The sequence below is a fragment of the Dermacentor andersoni genome, chromosome 1 (genome assembly GCF_023375885.2).
Source record: "Dermacentor andersoni chromosome 1, qqDerAnde1_hic_scaffold, whole genome shotgun sequence".
Taxonomy (NCBI): domain Eukaryota; kingdom Metazoa; phylum Arthropoda; class Arachnida; order Ixodida; family Ixodidae; genus Dermacentor; species Dermacentor andersoni.
In genome coordinates, this window is record NC_092814.1 from 39,528,651 (window position 1) to 39,550,487 (window position 21,837).

Consider the following 21,837-nt stretch of genomic DNA (forward strand, 5'->3'; position numbering starts at 1 on the left):
ATCGTTCAGGTAATGGGAAACGGCGTGGTTGTAGAGTTGCAAGCCTTCTACGTGGATCCGCGGTGTCTGCTTTGGCTTAGGTCGTGTGCCATTGCGCGGAGGCGAGAGCTTCGGTTACACATAGACGCAGGCACGCCGTCGGGTCATACTCGCTGCAGGGAAATAACTTTTCTGACGGCTAACCCATTGCCGCCCTGTCGTGATCACGGCGCCTGACTCCTAACGGGCAGCGACTCTGGTAGTACTGAATCCACGCACTCTCGTGAGCTAAGGGCGATTAAGACAAAATTGTGATGGCTGAATTTACTAGTTTTCGCGACTGTTCAGCATTGTTCACACACACACACACACACACACACACACACACACACACACACACACACACACACACACACACACACACACACACACACATATATATATATATATATATATATATATATATATATATATATATATATATACCTGTAGATTAGCGTCCATGACACATTGCAGCCAATGTGAGCTTGTTCGTAAAAGGCCGGTTGTGTGAGCAGCACGAGAAAGGCGGTGCAAACTGCACGCTTGAATGAAGCCGAGTGAAACCGCGCTATGTTTGTGCAGCTTTGCCTACAGGGAGCAACGTTTTTTGTCGAGAAAAACGTAGCTGGCTCGCTTCTCGCCTCATTGGTTGGGCCGCGCGTCTGTATACAACGGTCTTTGCAGACAGCATCAGTCACTGCTGGAAGCAAGGAGGGGATGTCGTAGCCATTTTTAACGGGATGTCTGCCTCGCTGCACGCGCGCTCTCTGTCCCAATTTGTGGCGGCCACTGGCCGGAGACGACCCCGCTCGCTTGGAGTCTTGACGTCATGGTTTTAATATGCGTGCCTTCTTTGCCTGCTGCGCCCTGGAGCTTTCGCTTTCGTTTCCCACATTTAAGTAAAGATGAGTACAGCTTTGTGCGTGTGTGTCGCAGACCTACACCATTGTAGAGCACAGGGGGGAATCTGTGCTGTCTGTCGCAGTCGAGCTCTTTCCATTTTAAACCATTTGCGATGGTCGCTCCAAGTTTTGCTGGTTTAGAAACACTCTGAGAGTGCAAGAGCTGCGGCTTGCGTGTCCCCGCTGAGCGAAAGGCATTTGACTTATCCTCCATAATTGCAGAATCGCCACAGCCAAGTGCTGCCCTTCTCTGCATTTGTCAATCGGCCTTCCCATAATGAAGCGCAACTGTGTTGCCTTTGCGTAGGCATACGCATTACAGCGTTGCATGTCGTACTAACACGTTTAACGCGAGCAAAGCACTAGCTGAAGACCGTATAGGTCCTTACTATAACTTTTTCATATGAAAGAGCACTGGCGACAGCCTTTTTGTCCGCGCAGCGCGCACACACTGTTCACACGAATCTGGTGTAAGATTACTCTTGTGTTACGCCATCTTGTCGCCTCAGCGTCTTGTTCTTCATAGACTGGCAATGTGTGGACACACACGTGCTCTGATCGCCTTGTGCTATTACACTTGCCGCTGTATTCGTTTCGTCAGTCGTGCACGGCGCGTATTTTTCTTACTGTCGGGACCCGAAGGTAGAGGTGTCGAGTTACAAAATACAACAGCATTTTTGAAGGTCGCGGCGTCAATGATTGCTGCAATTATTCCCTCGCAATCACGCGTGTGAACTCCTTTGCTATGACTTATGCCAATGTGCGAGTTACTCCATATGTATTCTGGTTTTGTGGTGGGTATTGAGCGCGAGAGCTGACCTCCAAGGGCGCCTGCTGTTTAGCAACATTGATATCTTGTAGTAACCTTGGGAGCAGGCGCATCAGTTTAAGACTTGAGTAAAGCTTGTTTTCTCTTGCAATGCACTTTCGTACATGTAGCCTGCGGTGTAATCGTAGAGCGCACTGTAGTAGTGTCGTAGGAAGTACTTTATGGCATGGCCCTCTGTGTAGTGAACCGAATCAGAACAGAAGAAACCGGAAGTGCAAGAGGTGCAAGCTGCGTCTGAACTAGTCGAGCTGCGTCGGTGGGCTTTCCGAGGCAAATGCAAAGCAGGGGCGAGACGAGAGTGGCTGCCTCTTCGTGTGCAACTCCTGCTGGGCTCTCGGTATATACTACGTACGGCAAGCGTCCTGTGCCTCCACTCGGCTCTGCGCCCCCTGTTTTGCTTTCTTTTTTCACTTGAGGTCGTCGAGGTCGGAACGCTCCTGAGCGACGCAGCTTTCTGCGCGTCCAAATCCTGTAGTGGTGACCGCCCTTCGGGCAATTGATTTGAAGTCGCGTTCGTATAGGCGGAAAGTTTTCATGTTTCCGGGGGCGAGGGGGGGGGGGGGGTCTTCCATGTAAAATGCTATGTCTCTCATACTTAATAAGGGAATGTTAAGTGTTTAGAGGAGTATCATAAATAACTTCGCGTGTTGAACTTGCAGACGTTATGTTTAAGCAAAATTCATGGACAGGGTGCATATATGCATTGCAAGACCAGTAGACCCCGTCAGCGCTACATAGCTTGCTATATCCAAGTCGCAAATTTTCATGACGAAGAAGAAACTGGTCCACATATGGCAACAGAAATCCGAAATAACCTTCTGTAAGTACGGCTCAAGCCGCCAATACCCCAAGCACGCACCAAGAAAACGAGCGCGCGTTGCAGCCGAGCGGCGTCCTTGCCGTGACGTCACTCGCGAGAGGGCGCCACTCCAAATTCTCGCCGCTAATAGTGCTCGCCATCCAGTCTAGTAACGTTGGTCCAGTCACCAACAGCGACAGGCGCGCACATCCAGTTTCGGTGCACTGCACTCGTTTGGGAGTCAAACAAACGGTCAAACGCGCTCTGCACGCCCACTCCGGCCTCCGTCGCGGCTGCCAGCGATACCGCGATGCGAAAGTTTGCCGACTGAAAGAATGTGGCACGCAAGCGGCAAATGACTAGTGATAATGATGACGGGGCAAACTACACCACGCGCACCGCTGTTCGCGCCGATAGCACTTACGGTTTCGGCGGACTGCGCGACAACACTCGCCCGTAAGCTGCAAATGTTAGCTTGTGTTCTTTTATTTTTATTTTCTCCCTTTCAAATGCAAGAACTAGAGCAGAAGAGAAAATGTATCGCTATAGGGGGATAGGACGGTGCGGCCGAACCGGATGTGCGTGCCTTTCAAAGTCTTTCACCGACTGTAGGGAGCGCCACCACTTACCCAACATGGCTGTCCATCCGATGATCACCTGCGCAAAGACCGTTGCCTGTGTTGTTTTGGTCTGATTGCCGCCGCTGGCCCACGATAGAATGATTTTGCGTGGCACTGCGCTTACCGTTCAGGAAGCAGCTCACGTTTGAGTGCATAATGCCACGGGGTCACGAATGGGCTGCCTCATAATATATAAGGAAAAATCGGTGACACATTGAGCCGAGCACTTCACTTTCGATCGCCATCGAGCCCGACTGGAAACCAATTTATATCTCAAATAGTTCCCTTCTGCAGCTTTCGCAAACGAACGAGTCGCGATCGACGAATTTGACCTCAATCGGGCTTGATCGCAATCGTAAGTGCCCATACGACGTCAGATGAGGCACTTCCCATCGCGATAGAGGCCGATCGGTATAGGATTCCTCGATCGCGACTGGTTCTCCTCAACAGCGACCGTAAAGAGTATGTATTATACAAACGAAAAATACGAACATTCTTCTTTCGCAAATACCCTGTTTACACGAATGTGAGACTGTCTAAGCGGGATCGAGTAAGGTTAATTCTGGGGTTTTACGTGTTGAGTAAGGTTAATTTTGGGGTTTTACGTGCCAAAACAGGCTTTCCGATGCGCCGGTTCACAGCCCATTGGCTTTTTGCTCGTTTATACGAAGGAAAACTGCGACGGCTTCCGACGCCTTTTACGATGCTGGTTGAGCGTTTCGGCGCAGAGCACACGCGGTTGCTCTGTACTTCGTTCCCGTTTTTGAAACGTCAAAGTGCAACGGTGATGTTTCAACAAAATCCTTCGTAATTCGCTTTCCGCACGCGCAAAAAGTCGTGAAGGACAGCGACTACGAAGCACAGCTCGCACGTTATCGCTAGGCAAGTATTCGTTCTATCATTGGATGGAACGAATACTTGCCGCACTTCAGGGCTTTCCGCAGTTGCCGTGTGGCGGCGCCACCGTGCCTGAAAGTTGCGATTATGCTTTGACCACGCGCTCCGCTGTTCACGTTTCATTTGACGCTGATAGTACGTGTTGCACGCAGCAGCGGGCCAGAAACGTCCAAAGAGTCACCTGCACTTCCTAGGCCCACGCTGGGGTGTGCATTTGCACAGCGCGTGAATGCGAAGCATTGCTTAGCGTCAACGAGGAGCACTCGCCGGTCTCTGGCTCAGTGGCTCGTGTATGTGCGCCTCAGAACGCCGGGCTCAGAATTGAAGGGAATGTTTAGTGCCGCCGGGGCAACCCTGCACGCGGCCCCATCCCGGCACTTTGGCTCTCCCAAACGGCGCCCCTCAGCCGAACTCTTCTAGGCGCGCGCTGTGTTGGCGGCGTTTCACGTGATGGGGGCCATTGATGCGTCCGTCGTCCCCACAGCGCGTTTCCTACTTGTCTGCGCCTGTCCCGTCTGCGTTGTTTCTCCGCCGCTGCCACTCGGCTTCGCGGCGGCATGTGCAGAGTTCTTGCACTGAAGCTTTGACCAGCGTTTCCTAGGCTGCGAGCTCTTCAATTTTGCAGGGCACTAACGTGCCTCTTGCGACATCACAGGAATGTTATTGGTTGTGTTCCTTGTGGTATCAAGGTTGGGCTGAAAAATGTTGCTGGTGTAGAGGGATAGGTCTACCTTTGCGGGTAGATTCATTTAGATCTTGCCATCAGGTGGAAAGAGTTGCATATGGCTGGCTGTGCAGTCTGTGTGGCATGCGAGTTATTCTTCCACATAAGAAAAAGCCTTCATGGCAAAACAGCCTGTCTAAGATTTGGTGGAAAGAACCGAATTGCTGAGATGTCTACGCCAGTGGGATATGTCTTGCCATTCCCCACAGGGGCGTCGGCAGGCATTTGTTGTGTTGCGACACCACGTACCCGAGCACACGAGGGTTGGACCCTCCCGCGTCTAACCATGCGCGGCTTAGCAGTGTCCGGGGAAAAGGGGATCCTGGGGGTTGAGCCGATGCCGGGTGTTTGGACCGTTAAGGCCCCCAGCGGAGGCAACACACCTCTTTGGCCTCTGCTTCATGTAGACGGCACCCCCGGACTGACCCACCCGAGGGAAATCAGTAGTTGCCTTTTCCTGTCTCTCTCTCCCTTCAACCTTCATCTTTCTCTTTCCTGTCTTCTCACTTCTGAATTTTTCATCCTCCAGGCAGCTAAGGGTTAACCTTGTGTGAAATAACCAACATTAGTTACATCGTATTTAGTTATAGCGGTTGTGTTACAGCTGACGTTGGCAGGCCTTGTTTATTCACAAGGCCCGTCTGTCACGACCCCTTGTTGGGCTCCGCGGTGGGCGGCTGGCAAAACCGCCGAAATCACTCCAATTTGTATGGCTTCCTCTTTCCCCAGGCTCCCTGATCGCCCTCTTGCAAAAAGAGAGTGCATCGATGAATCCTTCGACTTCTTTACTAAGCCCACTGAAATTTTCCCACGTTTCCTCGTCATTCACAGCAAATCCCCCGACTAAAGCCCCTCCATCCACGCGCCATACACGGCGGAACCGTGTATGGAGGGGCTTTACCCCCGACAAGAGCGTAAGAACAGTATCGCCTTTGGTTGGCGCGAACTCCCTGACTGACACTCTAGGTGCTAGATACAAAGTCACGAAAATGGCCAGTGGTGACATTCTTCTTGAAGTCCGTGATAAAGGTCAGCATGAAAATCTGTTAAAACTCGTCTTATTTGGTGACACCCGAATCCCTGTAAGCCATCATCGTTCAATGAATAGTACACGAGTAGTATCAGATCAGGACCTGCTGGAAGTGACTGAGACAGAGCTCCTAGAAGGTTGGAAAGAGCGACATGTCACGAATGTGCAGCGAATTAAGATCCGACGAGACAAGGAAATTCCAACAAAATACCTCATACTTAGTTACCTTTTGTACGAGCATGCTCCCTAAACACATCGAAACATGGTTACATCAAAATAAATGTAAGACCGTACATTCCGAACCCTCGACGCTGTTTTAAGGGGGACTTGGCTTTGAAAATCAACTTCCTTATTTCTTCATGGATATTGATGAAAATTGGCACAAATGTTTAGAATGTCTCCCTGATGCTTCCATAAAAGTTTGAGTGATATCTTGAGAACATTTTATTCAATTTTATGGAGCAGTATTTCTCCCTCTTAACTTTCTTGAGAGCCTGGGGAACTTAAAAAAACGTGATAGAAGGCTTGTTAAGTATCGACTGCATAGCTAAATGCGTGCGGAAGGTCTTGACGTTCTTGCATTTTCTCTTTCGCAACACTTTTTTTGGAGTGCCATATTTTACCTTCGCATCAAGCACACTTTCGGGGTAAACGAATAGCCATATCGTAAACTTACAAAGGGTCAAGATAAGAAAGCGTGAATGTCACGACCTGCACTGTAGCCCAAGGAACGTGACAAAAAAAAGTCAAAATATGTTAAACGGTAATAAAGAAATCAGCTCCAGAAACTCAGCAGGAAGGCAGAAAAACAGTTTTGAGAAAACACAGCTCTCAGTTTCACCTTCTCCTCAGTTCTATAAAAGGCACCAAATTTGTAGTCTTTGGGGTGTTTTGTGATGTGGGGCTTCTTGTGCATGTGGCCTCTAGTCTGACGGGCTCCCCCCCCCCCTCTTCTATAAAGAAAAAAAAAGAGGGGGGGTGGGGGCATTCTTTGCTGCTGCTGCGCTACAAAGAGCATGGTGCCTAGATTTCAAACGAAGTTATGTGCAGAACTCTGTGTGGGCATGGATATAGTTCCAGTGTACATTCAGGCAGCCTGTACCCGTAGGCTGCCCGATTGATAGCAATCTTTAGTACAATCAGCGAGGCATTTTCTTTTCTTTCTTTTGGTAGAGTTGACCATGTTACTACTGAATGAAGGCTCAGAGTGTCAGCAACCTTCCAAGTCATCTTTACTTGACAATGGCTGTAGCACTTAGGATCAGAGAGCCAGTGATAGATTTGCAGCTGCTTGGTGCTTTCCAGAATTGTACTTTTGTATGATGCGTCAATCACTTTTGCAGCCAGGTGTCTGTGCCAGCCCAAGGGGCCTAGTGAACAGAGCTCATGAGGTTCTCTTTATGAAGGAGTGGTATGATAGATATTGTTACGAGCTATCGAGACAATATTATAATAGAGTGAACGCGCAGTATGCTTAGTTACAGGTCCGAGGTGCCGATGTGCGAAATGCCTAGCCGCAGATAGGAGCCGATGCGCGAAGTGCCTGGTCGCGGGCTCAAGGAGTCGACCTTCGATGCGCTTATTCGCGCAGTCCGAGGGGGCGACGCGCGATGTGCATGATCGCCGAGTCGGAGCCTCCCTCTGTGCGAAATGCTTAGCCGCGTGTCCGAGGATTGCGTGCGCGATGTGCTTCGTCACGAATTCCGAAACACCGAGTGCTGAAAGGCTTAGCCGCATGTCCGAGGATTCCGCGCGTGAATCGTGGTCTCGAAGTCCGTGTCGCCGATGCTCGGAATGCTTAGCCGCGAGTCTTAAACGTCCACAAGCATAGTGATCGGCCACGCTACTGCGATGTCCGCGTAGCGCCCGTTTTGACACGTCGAGATTACGGCGAGTGGCGAGGTTCAAAGAGCCGAGCAGACGACGCGAGCGCCGGACCAATGGCTAACCGCGCTGGAGTCACGTGGCGGGCGCGGCCAATCCCAGACCCCGGCACTACCTTCAATCGTTTGCTTTTTGTACGCTTGTTTCTGTATGGAGGAGATAGATGAAGCGGCAGATTTGAAGACTGAGAAATGCGCTTTCCAACGAGACCAAGATGGCGGCGCTCGGTCCCGCCGTTCTGGAGATATTGTGGCTTGAAAAATGCAGTTCTTGATTTCCGCGAGATTTTTCGCCACCTTGGCTGATAAAACGAATTTTTTAGAGCACTTCTAAATGGTTTACAGTGATGATATGTGGTTATCAAATAGAAAAAGGGTTATAGAAATTGAAAATGTGCTTTTCAGAAAATTGATTTTTTGGCAATTTTTCGCGATGCGAAAGCCTCGTCCCCCCTTAAGTGCCAAAGATTCGGTCACAGCTCTCGGAGCTGCAGGGACTGTACCACCTGTATGAAGTGCCCATCACATGAGCACCCTGCAGATAACTGCAATGATCCAGCCCACTGTGCAAACTGTGACGGTGAACACCTGGCATACTCTCGCTCCTGTCCCTCATGGAAGAAAGAAAAAGGAATTGTTACACTCAAAGTAAAATAACATTTCCTTCAAAGAAGCACGAAAACGCCTCTCATTTGTGGGGCCTTTCTCCGACGTGGCACGGCAGGGGGCAGTGCCACAATGGTTATCAGCAACCATCAGTGCACCGGACCAGCAGGCTGTAGGACTTCTAGGGCCTCTGTTCGCACAGAGAAGCCCGGAACACCCGCGAGCGTACGCCGCAAGCGAGCATTCAGCGCCTCGGTGGAGGCGATAGATGCATCAAGTGTATCAGCATCTCAGATGCCGAAGTATCGGTGCAGCTCTCAGGAGCCTGCCAAAAAAGACACTCCGTATCACGGGGCCCGGAAAGAGTCCTGTGGGCTAACATAGTTTTTCTCTCTTGAACACGCATCACAAAACACTTTCACTATAGATACACAAATACTATATCGGAATGTCAGGGGTCTTCTTCACAATCTTGGTGATGTTAAAGAACTCCTACATAAACGTAATCCAAAGTTGCTGTGTGTTTAAAAGAGTCATCAGAAATGCTCACAAACTTTCCTCCTCACTGCGCCATCTTCAGAAAAGACCGTGACGAGGCTAATGCGTCGTGCGGTGGTGTAGCAATTGTTGGAGACAAGTCTCTAGCTTGTCATCATGTAGCCTTACAGACGCCCCTTGAAGCAGTGTCAGTGCAGGGAGTTCTTTTTGATAAGTTGGTTACTGTTTGCTCCATATACATACCCCCCAAAATATTGCCTCAAAAAAACAGATTTCTATACACTCGTGAATCAGCTTCCGGAACCCTACATACTCGTGGGTGATTTTAATGCCCACAACACCCTATGGGGAGATTCCCGTTGCGATGCGATAGGTCAGCTGATAGAACATTTTCTTCAGACATCTGGTGCATGCCTATTTAATAAGAAGGAGCCGACATATTACATTGTACAACACAACTCATGTTCATCGATAGACTTTGCAATTGGTACTGCTTCTCTTCTGCCTGACCTGGAATGGAATGTCATCAACATTCCTTTTAAATGTGACCACTTCCCTGTAACATTAAACTTAATAATGCGGCATGACAACCCTCCCAATATTCTTCGATGGAAAGTAGCATCAGCTGACTGGCAGCATTTTAAAGAATCAACTCTTATATCACCCGATTTTATAAACAATTTTAGTATAGATGATGCTGTCACATATTTTACCGCTTTTATTATTGATGCTGCTGAAAAGTTTATACCGTAAACGAATGGTGGTTCATTTAAGACGTGTTCCCTGGTCGAATGAAGACTTCAGAGATGCACGAAAGAGGCAGAATAAAGCATGGGGCATATTGTGTAATCACCGAATACAGAAAATCTCATTTACTTTAAACACTGGTAAAATCATAGGGAAGGCGGATCATAGGGACGTCAGGCGAAGAGAGAAAGCTGGGCGAGGTTCCTTTCAGGTGTAAGTTCATACACACAGAGGCAAGTTTGGAATGGCCTAAGAAGGCAAAAAGGGCAGCAAATCTGTTGCCTCTGGTGAACGACCAAGGGAATACCTTAGAAGAGCAGGCAGACTCCTTAGGAAAGCACTTTGAGCTCAAGCTCAATCCACTACTCAGAATCCTTCATGAAGTACAGACAAATAGAAAGATGTAAGGCATTTGAGCGTAAATCCCCACAAAACACGCCATATAATAGTCCTTTCAGTATTGCCGAGCCGAGAGCTGCCTTGATCGCATGCAAGAGCTCTGCACAGGGACCTGATAGAATAATGCACAACATGATTAAGAACATACACACTGATACACAATGCACACTACTTGCACTTCTCAACACTATTTGGGCTGCCGGATATCTTTCCCCCGCATGGAAAGAAGCGATTGTGGTCTCTGTTTTGAAGCAAGGTAAAGATTCTCGGTGGCGGCAAGCTACCGCCCAATAGCTCTTACGAGTTGCCTTTGTAAGCTGTGTGAGAAAACGATTAACTGGTGACTGATACATTTCTTTGAATTGAACATAATACTTTATCCCTATCAGTGTGGCTTCAGAGAGGGTCGGTCTGCAACTGATCACCTTGTGCACATTAAGGGAAATATCCAGGATGCGTTTGTACATAAACAGTTTTTCTTATCAGTATTCCTCGATATGGAAAAGGCGTATGACACAATGTGGCTATATAGGATCTTGCGAGACTTGTTGGGAATGGGCATCCGTGGAAATATGTTAAATATTAGGGAAGCTATTTGTCCAATCGCACCTTCCGTGTGAAAATCGGCAATGTATTGTCGCGTCAATATATACAAGAAACTGGTGTACCTCAGGGAGGTGTGCCCAGCTGCACACTCCTTATCATTAAGATGAACACACTCCGTGCTTCATTACCACCAGCTATTTTATTCCATCTACGTAGACAACATACAAATAGGTTTCAAATCCTGTAACCTTGCAGTGTTTGAGAGAAGTATAGTAGGGCTTGAACAAGATAGCTAAGTGGGCAGGTGAAGATGGGTTTAAAGTTAAACACCACAAAAGTTCACGTGTTCCTTTCACAAAAAAAGACATGGTTCCAGATTCAAGTTTACAACTGTATGGAGAAGTACCTGTGCATAAAGAACACAAGTATTTAGGCATAATGCTGGATGCGAGACTGACTTTCATACAATACATAAAATATCTCAAGGCAAAATGCTTGAAAACAATGAACCTACCAAGAATTTTATCACACACAACCTGGGGAAGTGACCGAAAATGTTTAATGCACCTCTACAGGAGCGTCGTCCAATCACGACTGGATTACAGTGCCGTGGCATATCACTCTGCCACGCCAAGGGTTTTAATGATGCTAGATCCCGTACACCATCTAGGTCACTGCCTGGCCTGGCCACTGGTGCCTTCAGAACAAGTCCTCTTGAAAGTCTATACGTAGAATCAAATGAGTGGTCATTTAATCTGCAGAGAACATACACTAGCTTCACATACTTTCTAAATGTTTACTGCAACTATGAACAACACCCTTGTTATACTACAGTTGATGATATCTTGTATGCTACACTTTCCCACAATCGACCGTGAGGCAGCCTTTCTCACTGTGTGTAAGGGAGCTGAGCGAAGAAATGGACGTTCCACTTCTCGAACATCGCCTAATGCCTCCAGCCAAGCAGCTACCGCCTTGGGAGTGGCAGGTGATAGAATGTGATATATCCTTTGTAAGAGTTACAAAATACGCACCATAGCTCGAAATTCGAATGCAATTCCATGAACTCCAATCGAATTACTCTTCTGAATTCTACACCAATGCATCACTCCCTTGCTGACGTCTTACACGGCTGTTGGTCCCTCTTTATCTGAATCGGGTGGATTGAACCCCCATACAAGTATCTTTACTGCAGAAGCCTACGCAGTACTGTCTGCGGTAAACACACCAAGAAATGAAAACTAGAGAATGCGACAATATTCACGGACTCGTTAAATGTTGTAAAAGCACTAATGCCCTTAAGGAAACACAAAAATCCTGTTTTCATTGAGTTTTACTCTTACTTGTGCACTATTTATTCATCTCATAGACATGTAGAACTGTATGCGTGAGTATGCATGAGTGCGAGCACTCATTGCGTCCAGATGTCGATACAAGTATATAGATTTTGGAGAATGTCTTTTGAACAAGAACAACATAAGGCCAAACACTAACATTGTAAAGTTCTGGACATGCGCAATGCTGACGAAACATTTGATTTTGGTGTATTTGTTGAGTACACGAAGACATCTATGTGTTGTTAGTTTGAAATGTGTTGACATTTCTTAAAATTTGTGCAACTTTGCGGTCTTCTTGCAGGAGGACGCTAACAGACGATGGCTGAGACCAAGGCTCAGACCAATGGCCTTTCGGAGGGCCAGGCCAAGGCTGAGAGGTACGACCCTGACGACCCTGAGGCACAGCGACAAATGTGGAGGCCCCCAGACATAGAGCAAGACATGAAGGAAATGGAGCGCCGAAAGCGTGTGGAGATGATCATGAATAGGTATGCCACACTAATACATGTAGCTTTGTTCTTGACTGGCACTGTTTTAAGTCACTGTTACAGTTGTGTTATCGCTTCCAATTTCTAGCAGGTCCTTCACTTCCCCTTGCAGTGTGCATCTATAAACCAATGCTAGTGGTTGTGTGGCTGTTTTAAAAAAAAGAAGTACCAGGATTCTTCTGAGGCACTGCTTTACAAGAAAACTGCTGCATGTTAGCTTGCTTTTTATTCGGTATAATTTGGCATCTGTTCTTGCATGATTTATTTGGTAAACAGGCTGTGGAAGGGTTTTATCCAGGGCACTTTGGATCTATGCTACCCTCCTGGCAGCATAGCTTGATGGGGATTCATCTGGTAGACTTGACATGCAACACTAGGTTGACATACAAGAGGATGCAAATGGGATCAGCTGTGAACTAAATTATTAAATTAAATGGCATGTTTTATTAAGTGTGTTTAAGTAGATGTGTCTAAACATATGAACATGTACAATAATGCTCTGTTCTAAAGCTATTTGAAAACATGAAATTGCTAGTAAAATGTGGATCAACTCTTGCTTCTGTTACGTGACAGAAGTATAATACACTCGGTAATATGTGGACTTCAAAAGCAGACATCTGCCTAAAAATGCCTGTATTGCCTAAGTGATATTTAATGTACCCTGCTTCACTTTTCCAAATTCTCTATGAAGCACTTTTTAAAAGTACCACAATTTTTACTTGAATAAACATAAAAGAAAGCTGTGTGTCTTTGTGGCTCAACGTGTGAGCATTGGACAGCTCTTGTGCATACATGCGCCACACGGCAAAAAAATCTGTTATTTGCACAAACTTAAAACTGTACTTGGGTATCCGTGATATAATAGTGAACATTGCTGAGAACATGCTTTAACGAGAAGAAAAGCCATCTGGGTGGCCGACTTCAAACTGCTGTGGCTGTCATGCTCTTAGGGATATTGCAAAAGAATTGATGTCCTCATTTGGGATGCTTGTGCAGAGCACAGTAGAAACTTGCTCCTTCTCTGAATGGCACCTCACCTGCTTGTTTGATGTTGTTGACAAAGGTTGTGATTAAGCAGTGTTATAGGTGTGTGACTAATTCTGTGGGCAACTGAGCTGGCACTTTGTAGTACTTGTTTGTGAGTTCATGTGGCAAGTTGTGAGGCTGTGATTACCAGCTGAAATCACTGCTGTGTGGCACTCAGCTAGTTTCATTTAATCTTTTGGCACTCATTTTGAAGTAAAGCCAAGACTGGTTGCAGGGTTGAAAGGCAGCTACAAGGAAATTTCACCTTTGCTAAGGTGGTTATAATCAGTAGGTAGTAGTGTTGCAGCAAATGTGGCAAAGCTACAAGGCTGCTGATTGTCTAATTTTCTTAACTGCTTTAAATAGCTCATAAGCGCACTTGTTGGTCAGTGGATATGACACAAATCCCAGACCATAGCCTCGGAGTTTTGCAGTGCACATCAGATCTTAATTAATCATGCTGAGGAGACATGCTTGTTCTCGATGCTCCACATTCTACGTCATTTCGAATGAGTGGTAATGGAGGCATTTTGAAAATGTATCAAAATTGTCTTTTGTGAGCTTTTTATGATGCCAGTGCTTGTACTCCAAACAAAATTTTGCATGGAGCCTGCCCAGTGTCTATGCCATTTGCAAGGAGACCTTTCCTGGTGTTAACAGCGCAAAACGTAGACGGGACACGAGACAAAAAGACAACACCACAAGCGCTAACTTTCAACAACTTTCAACAAGTCAGCGCTTGTGGTGTCGTCTCGTGTCCCGTCTACGTTTTGTGCTGTTAACATCAAGATGGAAAACCAAGCCCAAGCTGCTATACTAGCGAAGGAGGCCTTTGTTACGTGCCAAACTACCGCACCTCCTAACCAGACATCAGTGTGGCATGCACAACAACTAAAAGCGCTCATCCCACTATTACCTGGAAACCAGAGAAAAAGATGAATGGGAGGGAGCCACGACAAGTAATGGATAAGTACAGTTAGACGAGTCGGATCACCACCCATCCTTCGGCACTTATCCAGCCATCGAGACAGCGTGTAAACCGGCTGTTGCAGGATTCCACGAAAGGACCCAAGCCCACGCCTCACCTTGCAGGCTGAGCAAAGAAGGCAGCGTGCAAACCGGCTAAGCCACCACCAGACTAAGCGAAGAACGGGGTGGGCAAAGATGAACTTACCAGGTGTTACCGGATTATTTTTCTTCCACGAATACCAAACCAGTTTCTTCGAGGCGGAGTTACTGCGGGTTATGGATAGCATGGGCGTAGTATTGCAACGGAGTCGACGATGGCGATTTGATGCTGGAGTCTCCAGATTCCATAGTTGACTGTCCTAGGGAAGACGACTGGATGAAAAGCAAATACTTTGAGAGTGTGACAGAGGGTCCTGATGTGAACTGAGACGTTTAACTTGCTCCTGCATGGAGGGGGCTTCTGCACTGGAGCCATGTAACTAAGCTAAATAAACCCTTTTCCTTCATTTTCTACAACTTGACATCATAGTCGATGGGCTTGGTGGATTTCATGCCCTGAAGACCACCCTAGCCGCAACAACCTTTGTATGGTCCAAAATATCACTTATTCATGGCAGTGTGGCATTTGTTGTTTCTTGTGCTTATTGGGTGAACAGCTACTCGTCAAAGCATAAGTCTGGAAACAAAGCCTTTGTCAATACTTCTGTAATTGCCGATGCTGCAGCACAACTTCCACTACATGAATCGCTGAATAATGTTGCGAACATTAAGGGGGGTATATACCATATTTACTCAAATCTAACGCGCACCTTTTTTTCAATAAAACGGGCCCAGAAATTACATGCGCGTTAAAATCGAGTACGACCCTAAATCCTCGTTACCATATCGCCATCGGCATTCGAAAAATGGCTGCCTCGTACGTGCTTCTAGCCTAGCTGCCATAGCTTCCTCCGTGTGCATACCTCCATGTTGTATGTGTAACCAGGCGCTAGTGTAAGCTAGTCTACCGCCTGTCTTCCCATTTTCTGCATTTATTCAATCAGCATGGAAGCGCCGACTGCGAAGACATGCCGAGTCCATCATGATGCCGCACTTAAGAGGAAAGTTATGTGCACGGAGACGGACAAAAATCGGGCCGCGTCACAGGCGTTCGGAGTTCCCGAAACTTGCGTGTGGGACTGGCGCAAACAGAAGAAGATTTTTGCCAGCAACGCAACAAGGAAGGGTTTCAGTGGACTGAAGCAAGGCCGCTTCGCCGAAATAAAACAGCTGCTCACGGAGTACGTGCAAGAGCAGCGAGTGGCACAGCGGCCTGTGACGACCAATCTGCTCAAAGTATGGGCGATGCAGTTAGCTTTACAGAAAGGGCTAATGTGGAGTGGCTTCAAAGCGAGCAGGTGCTGGCTATCGAATTTTATGAAAAGAAAAGGCTTTTCTCTTCGAAGGCGGACAGGGATATGCTAAAAATTGCCTGAAGAATATGAAGAGAAATGGTACAGTTTTCAGCGGTACGTTTTGAAGTTGCGCCATAGAAACGGCTACCACTTAGAACAGATTGGAAATGTCGATCAGACACCGCTCTACTTTGACACGCCTGCCACTGCAACCGTTGAAAAGGAGGGGGCGAAGCAAGTGCGCATTTTGTCTTCCGGCCATGAAAAAACTAGTCACCGTAATGCTTTGTTGCACTGCGGATGGGCACAAGCTGCAGGTTGTCTACCAACCGGGAAAACCGGGAATTCTCAGGGATTTTCAGTAGTCTGGAAAAACTCGCGGAATTTGCGCTTCTATCAGGGAAAATTAGCTGTAATTTTATTGAAAGGGAACGAAAGTCGCGGTAAAGCTGGCTTGAGTAGGAGCATATCGCAGACGGTCAAACCTTTCGCTCTCTCTCTCTCTATATATATATATATATATTTACGTAGGAAGACACAGACGAAAAGCTATATACAAGTATATATACAGGGAAATACGCTGCACTTGGCCAAGAAGCGACAGCCCGCGCTAGCTCGCCTCTGTCATCGCAAATACTGTTTCGTAGCGCTACCCCCGACGGCAAAAGCGCTGTCCCGGAGCGACTAAAGGTCGGACTCGGAAGCAGTGTAGTAGGCCTCGAGCCTACTGACGTGCACAACCTCACTAGATGCCAGAGTAGAGGACTAGGTTGAACGCACAGGAGCAATTTCGTACGTCATAGGTGTCGCCTGGCGCAGCACGCGTTAGGGCCCTGTGTATCGCGAAAGGAGCTTCTCTGAAAGTCCGACATGATGAGAGGGCGACCACAGGAGCACGAGCGCACCAGACGAAAACTGTACGTCACGGTGGCGGGCATTGTACTGACATTGCTGAGTGGATTGCGAGGCCATCAGTCGAGTACGGGCAAGCTGGCTTGCATGGTCGGCGAGGGCGATTGCGTCTCGCGCATAGGGGCAAGGTCGGTTCGTGATCGTACAGTAAATAAAATGGAGAAAATCCGGCGGTGTCGTGCTGGGAAGAATTGTACGCAAATGTGACATAAGGAAGGGCAATGTCCCAGTCGTGGTGGTTCTTGGAAACATACTTGGACAGCATATTGGTAAGAGTATGGTTTAACCGCTCTGTCAGGCCATTGGTTTGAGGATGGTATGAGGTAGTCAGCTTGTGTTGAGTGGAGCAGGAACGCACAATGTCGGCGATAACTTTCAAAAGGAAGTTACGACCACGGTCAGTAAGCAGCTGTTGCGAGGCGCCATGAAGCAAGATAATGTCACGCAAGAGAGTCCGCGACGTCAGTGGCGCAACTGGTAGGGAGAGTCCGCGTGATAGCGTATCGGGTGGCGTAATCAGTTGCGACGGCTACCCATTTGTTCTCGGAGGATGACATGGGAAAGGGACTGAGGAGGTCTAATCCAACAGAAAGAACAGTTCCACAGGGGCGGTGATCGGCTGGAGATGACCGGCAGGTAGCACCTGAGGTGTTTTCCGACGCTGGCAGGGATCGCAGGCAGCAACATAACGTCAGACGGAGCGAGCGAGACCAGACCAATAGAAGCGGCGGCGGACGCGGTCGTACGTGCGGGTTACCCCAAGATGTCCTGCAGTGGGTGCGTCATGCATCTCAAAGAGCACAGTCTGTCGTAGATGTTTTAGCACAACAAGAAGATCAGATCCGTCAGGGAGGAAGTTCCTTCGGTACAGAATGCCACCCTGACGGACATATCGGCGAACGGATGCGTCGGTAGGTGTAGAGCGCAGACGCTCGATGAGTGCTCACAGCGATAGGTCTCTGTACTGCTCATCGGCAATGTTAGCGAAGGCAGACACAGAGAAAATGCCGTTGGCCATAATACTGTCAGCGTCGGCAGGCTCATCGACCGGGTAGCGAGAGCGTCCTAGTGTAGACGGCCAGATTTGTGGATGACAGAATATGAATATTCTTGCAGGCGTAAGGCCCAGCGACCAAGTTTTCCTGTAGGATCTTTCAGTGAGCATAACCAGCAAAGCGCGTGATGGTCTGTGACAACGGAAAAGGGTCTGCCATAGAAGTATAGGCGGAATTTCGCAACCGCCCAAACTAGGGCCAGACACTCACGCTCAGTGATGGAATAGTTGCGCTTTGTGGTTGAGAGGAGCCTGCTGGCGTAAGCGATAACACGGTCGTGGCCACGCTGGCGTTGTGCCAGTATTGCGCCAATTCCGTGACCGCTGGTATCAGTGCGGACTTCGGTAGGCGCAGAAGGATCGAAATGGGCCAGAACGGGAGGTGTTGTGAGAAGGTCGATTAGATGCGAGAAGGCAGAGGCCTGGTTATCGCCCCACTGGAAAGGGGTCTTTTTTAAAAAGCTCGGTTAGTGGTCGTGCTATGGCGGTGAAAGTTTTCACGAAACGGCGGAAGTACGAACAAAGGCCGATGAAGCTGCGCACATCCTTGACACACTTTGGAAAAGGGAAGTGCGTAACAGCATGGATCTTGCCTGGGACCGGTTGCACTCCGTTCGCATCAACGAGATGTCCAAGGACGGTAATCTGGCAACGGCCGAATTGGCACTTTGATGCGTTGAGTTGCAGACCGGCTGGACGAAAAACGTCCAGCACTGCTGAGAGGCGCTCGAGGTGGGTAGCGAGCGTTGGGGAGAATACTATAACATCATCCAAGTAGCACAAGCATGTGGACCATTTGAAACTTGAAGAAGGGAGTCCATCATGCGTTCAGAAGTGGCAGGAGCGTTACATAGACCGAATGGCATCACTTTGAATTGATAAAGACCGTTGGGTGTTACCAAAGCAGTCTTCTCGCGGTCGAGATTGTCAACGGCAATCTGCAAGTAGCCGGAGCAAAGGTAAATAGCGGAGAAATAGTGAGCACCGTGGAGGCAGTCAAGGGCGTCATCAATCCGAGGTAGGGGATACACATCCTTTTTTTAACCCTGTTAAGGTGCTGATAATCCACGCAAAAGCGCCATGAGCCATCGTTCCTTTTTATCAGTACAACAGGTGATGCCCATGGACTACATGACGGTTCAATATGTTCTTGGCAAGCATTTTGCGAACTTCGGCGTGAATAACTTGACACTCAGCCGGTGACACTCAATACGGGCGGCGATGAATAGGAGGGCCATCGCCGGTATTAATGTAATGTTTAACAGCTGTAGTTTGGGCCAAAGCACGATCGTTAAAGTAAAAAAATATCGTGGTAGGAAAACAGAACACGGTAGAGCTCACGAGCGTGCTCAGACGGCATGTCGGGTGCAATCATTTTCTGTAAGTCGGCGATGGTACAAGTTGCCAGCTGCGATGGCAGAGGAGGATCGGCTGAATTGTCGTCTACTGCAATAGATGCTACTGAGTGATCCTCGAATGAGCAAAGCTGGGTCAGAGACATCCCGCGTGGCAGCACTTGTGTCGTCAAGCCAAAATTGACCACTGGCAGGCAGATGCAATTCGCTGTAATAGATAAAACTGTATGAGGTACTGTGATCCCGTGTGTAAGGAGGACGTCTTGCATAGAAGCCACGATGTAGTGACCGTCGGGGACGGGTGGGGATGAGACTAAGTCAACATAAGTCAGTGACGAAGGTGGCAGGCGAACGAAGTCAACGGAACTAAAGCGACTGGGGTGTGATTCAGCGGGATCCAGAACAGGCAGGTGAAGGCGGAGAGTACTGGCGGAACAATCGATGAGAGCAGAATGTGCGGAGACGAAGTCTAAGCCGAGGAAGATGTCGTGGGGACAGTGGGCGATGACTGTGAATAGCACGATAGTGGAGCGATCGACGAAGGAGACGCGGGCGGCACACATGCCAATTACGGGGGCTGTTCCGCCATCGTCGACACGGACAACAGGCGTCGTGGTGGGCGTGATTATTTTCTTCAGGCGGTTACGAAGGTCAGCGCTCATTACAAATGCGCCCCAGTGTCGATATAAGCAGACACAGAAGCACCGTCGACTTGCACGTCAAGAAGGTTCAGATGAGTGGGCAACGTAAGTAGAGGATTTGGCGGCGTAGGGAGCAATGCAGCGTCACCTTGGGGCGCTGCTTCGTCTAGTTTTCCAGCTGGGAGCGGCGTCCGAAGGGAGTCGGTTTATAGGAGCGACGGGGCTGGGGAGAGCGAGGTTTTCATCGTTGGGGCAAAGGCGAACGAGAATAGGGGCGGTTCGGCGCAGGAGAATCAGTGGTAGCATTATCTGAGCTTGCGGCGTAGGGACGAGAAGTGCCACCTGGGGAGCGAGAGTAGGCAGTATAAGTAGACCGGGTCGGGGAACTCCAGCGACTGCGACAGTGCTGAGACATGTGCCCGATTCAATGGCAGTGAAAACAAATGGGCTTGTCGTCAGCAGTGCGCCATTCAGATGGGTTGCGCAAACGTGGTGAGTATGAAGATGCGGGGCGAGGCGGAATCGAAGAAGCCGGATGGGTATCAGGGCGATTGGCCGAGCAGATGGTGGGAAGACCAATGTTTTCAAACTCCTGGCGGACAACTACCTGGATCGGGGAAACCATGACTGCAGGTGCGTTGGTGGGGCTGAAGTCGAGGGCAGCCGGATAGGTGGCCTCGATCTCGCGCAGGACGATCCTTGTAACATCGCTAGTGTTGTTGGGACGAGGAGCGTCGGCACAGGAAGATGTCGCTGGGTTGTTGGGCAGACGGGCAAAGTGCTGGTCAATACTTAGGCTTTTAGCGAGTTCCAGGCGGCGACACTCTTATAACTGCATCCACCGTCGCCACGTTGAAAACGAGGAAGTTGAGGGCGTCATCGGCAATGCTTTTGAGGATGTGGGAAACCTTGTCTGACTCAGTCGTGTGTGCGTCAACTTTGCGGCACAGAGCCAGGACGTCCTGAATGTACATGATATAGGGCTCTGTTGACGTCTGCACACGGCCGGAAAGCGCCTTCTGCGCGGCAAGTTGGTGACCGTAGGGGTTGCCGAACAAGTCTCGGAGCTTTTGCTTAAGCGAATCCCAACTGGTGAGCTCATCTTCGTGCGTTCAAAACCAAACTCGAGGTGTGCCACCGAGGTAAAAGACTACGTTGGCGAGCATGATAGTAGGGTCCCACCGGTTATTGCGGCTGACGTGTTCGTACAGGCTGACCCAGTCCTCGACGTCTTCCCCATCTTTGCCCGAGAATACGCCAGGATCGCGGGGAGAGTGATGTAGGTCGTCGAAGTGGCAGCAGGTGTCAGAGCCGGCGGAGTCGAGTTGTCGTCGCCGGGAGCCATGAAGGAAGGCTCGACGTACCGTCCACTGCGAAGCTCCGTGATGAGGTACAGGGAACGCCCACCTCCACCAGATATGTTACGTAGGATTACGCAGACGAAAAGCTATATACAAGTATATTTACAGGGAAATATGCCGCACTTAGCCAAGAGGCAATAGCCCGCGCTAGTCTCTAATCGTCGCCGTTGTCTTCCCACTGCTCGCCTCTTCGTGATCGCAAATACTGTTCCGTAGCTATATATATAGCCAATTACTATTACAATAAGCGAAATAGCCTGGAAATGCTTCTGTTATATGTATATTTAACCAACAGGGACCTATTTATCAATCACACATGGTGAACTATGAGAGCCCGAAAAATGAGCTGAATTTGCATTTATCTCTTGCAACTATATAGCATCTCAAGATGATACAGGGGCAAAAGGCAATGAGTGCATCCACAGTGGTCTCGGATCGCGCCCAGTAGCAGCAGTACGGTGTACATAAAAAGGCACATTTGCTACAAAGAATTTAAATAATTGAACGAAGAATTGTACTTCTGTTTAAGTGTACAACATAAATGTATCGCTAGTTTAGGTAATAGTTCTGTCGTGGTTATACGCAACGACGTGAAATCAACATAAATTACTTGTAATGTTCACGCACACACACAGAAAAAAAATGGACTCGCCATCCCAGCCCTGCGATAGTGAACGTCCAGTGAAGCTGTTAAAAACCAGCACTACAATTGCTGAGGAGGAGGGTATGCAGTGCTTTAGTGCTTTATAAACCCCCCCCCCCCCGCCTGCCCTTCCTACACACTCAATTTCCACTAGAT

General features: G+C 48.6%; 1 protein-coding gene across 10 annotated transcripts in view; it reads left to right on the forward strand.

The window, feature by feature from the left end:
* hts (adducin 1-like protein hts) overlaps positions 1-21,837 on the forward strand; it is a 192,280-nt gene that overhangs the window by 53,094 nt on the left and 117,349 nt on the right. For all 10 annotated transcript variants that reach the window (XM_055061340.1, XM_055061341.1, XM_055061343.1 and 7 more), the window contains exon 2: positions 12,140-12,326. In XM_055061340.1, coding sequence (XP_054917315.1) covers positions 12,157-12,326 — 170 coding nt within the window. In that variant the 5' untranslated portion in view covers positions 12,140-12,156. The remainder of the gene's footprint in view (positions 1-12,139; positions 12,327-21,837) is intronic.